At 46.8% G+C, this 6,986-nt stretch overlaps 1 protein-coding gene across 1 annotated transcript; it reads right to left on the bottom strand.

Annotated features, from left to right (window-relative positions):
• Positions 1 to 1,447: 1,447 nt before the first annotated feature.
• Positions 1,448 to 3,694, bottom strand: LOC100273972 (Dof zinc finger protein DOF2.2). Its single transcript, NM_001398897.1, is given in 2 exon segments — positions 1,448 to 2,810; positions 3,113 to 3,694. Coding segments are annotated over 2 exon segments (1,026 nt in total). The 5' UTR covers positions 3,164 to 3,694; the 3' UTR covers positions 1,448 to 1,835.
• Between the last annotated feature and the right edge of the window lie 3,292 nt (positions 3,695 to 6,986).

The raw sequence follows: 6,986 nt of genomic DNA, 5'->3' as shown, positions 1-6,986 counted from the left end.
CCCTCTCAATCACCTCCAATCCCCTAGTGATCCCTGGTCAGCAAACCAGCCCTGAACTTTTGTAAAATATCCCTATAGAAAAAATAAAACCTTTTGTTGAACATAAGTACAATTGAAATTAAGTTTAATTTCTTTGTCACCTAAAAATTCCCTTTCTTAACTTCTCAACGTTTCATGAGCTAGCTATTATTTCTTTAGATGAAGGAAAAAGTATCCAACCTCAACACTGACAAGTGAGTGTGTTCGGCTCAATGTTGCAAACCTACATAGCACTGAATCAATTGTGAATGAATACATCAACTAGCTTCTGGTCAGTGAGAAAATCTAGTCTTACTTAGTTGCCATGTTAAATTTTCTCAGGAGAGATAGTCCATGAATCCCAATAAGTTCCAAGAGCTAGTTTAACATGAGGATATAATCAAATTAGGACATGATTAAGTTTGATAAAAAAATGGTAGATGTAGTCGTAGCTGTACCAGCCAAATTTTCAAAATTGAATGCGAGGAAATACTCTTTAATCCTCATACAAGTTATCGGACTCAAACAGGGACAGAGCCATAAAAAAATTACGAGGGACTGAACTAAATCGCTACTCCCTCCGTCCACAAATGTTGGTCATTCTCACTTTTCGAATGGTCAATCAATTTTAACTTTGACCACAATTATATAAGAAAATATTAATATTTATAGTACATAATTAATATCATTAGATATATCTTTGAATCTATTTTTGTACTCAACTTATTCGAAGATACATATTTCAAATGTTGCTAATATATTCTACAAAGCTAGTCAAACTTAACAAAGTTTGACTGGCACGAATACCATAGCGACAAACATTTATGGACGGAGGGAGTACAATATATGAGCCACACCTACATTATATTTGTATGTTTTGAAATTTTGGAAAGTTTCAGTGGACACCATAGGCTCGATAACGGTAGGGGGCTCGAGCCCCGTCCACCTCACTGCTACCTCCGTCATTGGACTCAAGGGGATTCATGAGTTTCAAGAGGTGGAAGAACAGATTCCATCAAATTGAGACTTGATTTCCATAAATATGAAATGTAGATCAAAACATTTTAGTCAGGTATGGTCATGTTGATCAAATATGGCCACTCAGCTGATATCATCATGTCGATCAAATTTTAAATGGGCGAACATAGCCATTTATACTCATTCATTAATGGAGTGTTTGGTTTGAGGAATAATATAGTCCATCATCTTCTCACTCCTCATTTTTTTTGTTTGGTTTGTGGAATGAAGTAAGTTAATCTATCACCACCTCATTGCTTATAGTTAGTTGTTTAGTACTAATATGTGGAATAGAGTTATCCCACCAAATTTGAGGAATGGACCCATTATGCACCACTTCATTTTGGATAGAGTGGTTCATCAAACCAAACACCTCATAACTTTTCCAACATTTCGATCAACAATAAAACATCCAAACACACATCTGCAATTTAGAAACGGGTTGTACTAGTACAACTATGCCCACCAAGTTCTCATATAATTAAACATAGTATAGTTAAGTAACCTGACACATATAACCTCCATGAGTCAACACATGCACTTCCCACTACATGCAAAACTACCAACTGCACGACATTAACCAGCTTAAAACTCATAAGAAAAAAAACATGTAAAAACCTTACCCCAACACAAGATCATCACCAGCCTAATTGAAGAAGACGACGCCAATTAAGTTCCAAACACCACATAAACCCTAGAACTAATTGAGGATGGTGAGCTAGTTCAGCTTCATCAGCATCCATGCATGCATGCCCCCCATCATGCATGCCCAGGTGGACCTGGACGCGGCCACATGCAACTCACAACACATTCCCCGACGAGGATGAGCTGAACCCCGACAAGAACTCCACCGGCCACCCACCGCCACCGCCGGTGCTGCCGGGCCAGTAGGACTGCTGCTCATGATGCGCCGCGATGGCACCTCCGCCGTTGCTGCCGTGCTCCTCCATCTTCACCGCCGCGAGCTGCGCGAGCAGCCCCGAGGCGACGACGCCCCTCGGGAACCCGTCAGCTGCGAGGACGCCGGTGCCGTCGTCGGCGAAATGGTAGCCGTGCAGGCCAGCCTGCTGCAGGAACTGCGGCTGCATCTGGAGCGGGAGGTAGTGGTGGTAGCCCTCCAGCGAGGCCTCAAGCGCCGCGGCGGCCGCTGCGGGCGGGAGGCCGAGGTGGGGCAGCTGCGCCTGCATGCCGGCGATGGCCTCGGCCGCCGCCATGGCCGCGCTCGTGGTGGTGGTGGTAGTGGCCGTGGTGGAGGTGGAGGTGGTCGAGGACGAGGAGGTTGCCGCCGTGGCGCCCGCGCCGCCGCCGCGGGACGACTTCTTGCTGGAGCGCTTGGTGTTGCGCCTGCACCCGCCGCCGACGGGCACGTTGCGGAGCGCGCCGCCACGGGTCCAGTAGCGGCGGCACGCCTTGCAGAAGTGGCGCGGCTGCGACAGCGAGTAGTTATTGAAGTAGCAGAACTTGGTGTTGGTCGAGTCACAGCGCGGGCATCGGAGCGTGCCGGGCTCCGGCAGCGGCACGCGCGCGAGCCGGGCGCGCTCCGCCATCGACACCACGGGGCGAGGCTGCGCCCCTGCCCCCGCTCCCGCCGCGGCTTGCACTGAGGCCGAGGTGGACGAGCCGCCTCCCGCCGGACCGCTCGCCGCTGTGTCAGCAGGACCCCCCGGCAGCGGCGCCAGGCCGGACGGAGGAGGCATGAGGTGGTGGTGGTCGCTGCCACCGCCGCTGCCGAGGAGACACTGGAGCGGTGACTGCTGCTGCATCTGCATCTGCATCTGTATGTATAACGAATCAATTAATAAAGGCTGGAATTCAAAGCACGGTATATTCAAGAACATGCCTATAATGATGCCCTTCCTTTGTGTCTATGCTCAACCAGGGCATGAGCATAGGTAGTAAACAAACTTGCGAATCACAGCGATCAATCAACCAGAGATTTGAAGTTCGTATTGGAAAAAGGCCGGATTCACTCTAAAATAATAATTAGGAAACGGAGAGAGAAACCAGTTCGTCATGCTTGTGCATGACGAAACTAAAAGTAAGGAACGAAGAGTATATGATTGGATAAACCAATTACCTGGCCCCAATTGGGAGGGTCTAGGAAGATCGGGAGCGAGGAGAACACCATGATGATCGATGCGGTACCGGTGGCGAAGAACTACTTGGGCTCTTCCGCTACTTTCAGTGACCCTGACTTTGCGAGGGAGAACGAAGGAGAGAAGAAGAGAGTGTGTGAGGTGAGGAGTTGGAAACCACAACTTTCCTTGGCCCTGCCCTCAAGTGGCGCCTTTTATAATTTATGTCGCCTTCCTTAGCTGCTAAGAGAGAACCGTCGAGCTGGACGGAGCTACCTGCAGCTAAGAACAGTGCCGCAAGACAGCAAGAGACAGAGGCGGAGAGGGTGATGAGGAGGATGGCTAGCTAGAGAGCTAGTGGGGGTGGCTGGATGGATGTGTCATGGGTGAAGAGAGAGAGAGTAAAGTGTGATGGCTCAAAAAAGGTGATGGCCATGGCAAACCCTAGGTAGCTAACAGTAGGAGAGAGAGAGAGAGAAGAATGAAGACCTCAATCAGTGTGCAGGAAGAGAGGAGGAGACATGGACGGCGTCACCAGAGAAAGCGCGCGGAGGAGGGCTCCAGCACGCAATGGAAGGGGATGGGGATCGATCGGACGCGAGGAGGCGAGATGAAGGCCCCTCTGCTGGTGCCCCGTATTTATACACCACCAAAAGCCAAAATAAAGTGAAAGCGAGCCGGTCTGCTCTCTTGGTGGTGCCTGCCTGAGCTTGGCGACCCAAGTGCTCGTTAGCTAGGGCCCACCCGAGCTGGTAGATTATAGTGTTCTTATGTATTTATACGTGTACGGACGTACTCATCTGCTTAATTACGTGGTTATGCAGAATGGGTTTGGTTAGTCATGCAAATGATAGTGAATTGGGATAACGTACGTATTTTACTGATGAGCTAGCAGTGTCCGAGAGTGCGATAAATACGGGATGGGTATTTTCTCGGTATTAATCCGTCCGAAAGTGTTTAAATACTAATTAAGAACTATTTTGGAAGCAACTCAGTTTTTAAGGAACTAGTTTTTATCTTTTAGTTAGGAGAGACCAATTTTTTATTTTTAAGAAATTAGTAATCTAATTTCTATAAAATAAGTCATAAACTGATATATTTGAAACCAACTCAATTTCTATAAATCAGTTTTTTAGAAACTGAGTGTTTTCAAACAGACCTAAGTAATCTTTACATAAATTCATATATTGGATATGCATACTATATATTACTCGGTATGTTTAAAGTTGGAATATACTTTGGTGTCGTTTGGTTTTCACGGAACGGAGGCCTGGAACAATTTCTAGCTAGATTTTTTCTCTAAGTTATATAAGTTTTGATTAGATGGAACGATTCCAAGTCCATTCCTGAACAAACGAACAAGCCTTTATAAGGATTGGATATCGTATTTGACACATCCGACATTCATCCCTAGCTAGGAGCAACGGAATGGTAGTATCTCCGTTCTCCAATATTTGTCGGCTGCTAGTTTATTTTTGAAATAAACAATGATAAATAAAAAAGAACGGAGAGAGTATTTTCAACTGTATTGTAATATTGGTGTCATCACTCTGATCCATCCTGAAATATCTTGGCATTGCAGCTGTTATAAGTCAAGTTATCAGCTTCACCGGAGTTATTTTAAAAAACATTAACACATATAAAATACATTTCACAATGTATCTACTGAACTCATCTGGTATTAAAAGTATCATTTTACTTTGCTATACATTTAGACAAATTTATGATGAATTAACTGAGGACAACTAAATTCTTATATTTCATGACCGAGAGGGAGTATGTATTTGTTGTGAGGTGTACTGAGATTAGAAGAATGAGTTCGGTTCTTTAACTTAAGCTAGCTATAGTTTTGTCGTTTCTTATCAATAATATTGAGCTTGCTTACCTTGCCCTATATCTCGGGTCATGCTTAGGCGCTGAGGTAGTGCCCACTGGCGGGCGCATGCATAACACATTTATGGCCGACACTAAAAAGGCCATTCAGAACCTAAAATGGTTTGTTATCACCAAAAAAACACGTTAATGGCTTTAGTAACTAAATAGAAATATTAAGTTTTTTATCAAATTTGTTTGTCTTTTTTTTGTTTGGTCAAATCTGTGATGGGGTTCTGTATTGTGTGATATGTACTACGAGTAACTTACTAGAATTTTGTAATGTATCCTTGATGTGATATAATTGGTAAACTAGATTGCAACATGTATGGTTATTTAAAAGGGAATCTGGAACTATGGAGGTGTGTTATGTTCTCTATTCTAAATTCTGGTCATATTTGTGGGTTGTTTGTAGTTTTTAGGCCAGAATTTGGATTTTAGGTTTTTTCTATTTCAGACCGGAATTTGAATTTCAAGCTTTTTTCATTTCGGATCGCCTGAATTAAGTCCGGTACGTGTAAGCAAAAATATGTTAGGTCATGGGTCGACAACTTAGCCCATGGGCTAGCCCGGTATAGTCCATAATTATTGTGTGTCAGATTGGCTTAGAATTGAAACGTGTCATACCATTTTAGGCATGGGGCCGAGCCTGTGGGGGATAGATATCCCCTGGGTCCACTAAAGAAGTAAAAGGCCTCACGAAAAGCCCAAGGGCCCAATAATTCGTAAGGTCATTCTTTCGTGGGCCTAGGGAAAGACAACCAATAAAGAAGACGTGGGACTGATTAGTGCAAACACAGGCGGCCCACAACGTCGAACGAATGAATCACAAACAGAGACCCGACTTTCCCGCGCTGGAGCCCCCATGCAACGGGGCCATGCGAGGATAAGTCGGCGGAGGTTACGTAAGGATAAACTCAAGAGGTTGACTATCTTTCAGCTACTTGTTGTTATCGTAACACATATAATGCTCCACGGCCGAGTATATAAGGCCTAGGGGGCACCCCTTCAGATCGATCGACTCTGCTCCACTTGGCCACCCACGAAAACTCTCTGCGCCCTCTATCCAGAGAATCCTCTTGTAACCACGCTCATATACTCACCAGGACGTAGGGTGTTACGCGTTTCTAAGCGGCCCGAACCTGTAAATCTTGTCCATTGTCCCTCGTGCGATCGGCACGAACCATTTTGCTACAGTCGTCGACACCGTCCTACTCCTAAAAACACCTTGAGGGGCAACCCCGGGTGTGCGGTCGGACCCAAAACACCGACAGCTGGCGCGCCAGGTAGGGGGTGTGTCGACGATCCAAGCTAGCTCAATGGCCGTCACCTTCCACAGCAAGATCACCATGCGTCCCGGATCCACATTCTGCTTCGGGACAATCTCCTCCGTGGCGGACGAAGAAGGAATTCTACACCGCCTCGCGGATCTGCCAGAACAGAAGTCTCCACCAACAAACTCCGAAAATGCTGGAAAGACGCTACTTCCGGCTCTTCGGGAAAAGATCGTCTCCGGGGAGGCTGGAGCGAGAAGCTCGCTGACCCGGAAGACTCCGCTGTCTACTTCAACGAAAGAATGGACACGGGTCGTGAGAAAGAAGGAGACCAGGGAGAGGCCAGTCGTTCTTCCCGTTCCTCCGACCTCAAAGGAGAACGGAAAGAAAGCCGCCGTGGCAGCAATACCGTTCTACCCCGACGTCCTCTTCATCGGGAGAGCAGAATCACCCGCCGTCTCCGACGATGAACCGACCGCGCCTGGAGAAGAACCGCCTCAGCGAGAATCCCGCCGACGAAGGAATCGGCGCAGGAACGTTCGACGACATCACGCAGCTGGAGAACGGGATCCGGAGCAACCTGTCTCGCGAGACGAGGTCTCAGAGATAGGAGAAACTCCGGAAGAACGTGTCTTCAGGGAACGAAGGAACTCCCGACGACGAGATCGCCGTCGAACTCAGGAGCAAGCCGAGCAAGATGCAAGGCAACGACGCGAGAATCCGCTCTTCG

The sequence above is a fragment of the Zea mays genome, chromosome 1 (assembly GCF_902167145.1).
Source record: "Zea mays cultivar B73 chromosome 1, Zm-B73-REFERENCE-NAM-5.0, whole genome shotgun sequence".
NCBI lineage: Eukaryota > Viridiplantae > Streptophyta > Magnoliopsida > Poales > Poaceae > Zea > Zea mays.
Note: the sequence above shows the minus strand (reverse complement) of the source record. Positions and strands in the feature narration are given on the sequence as shown.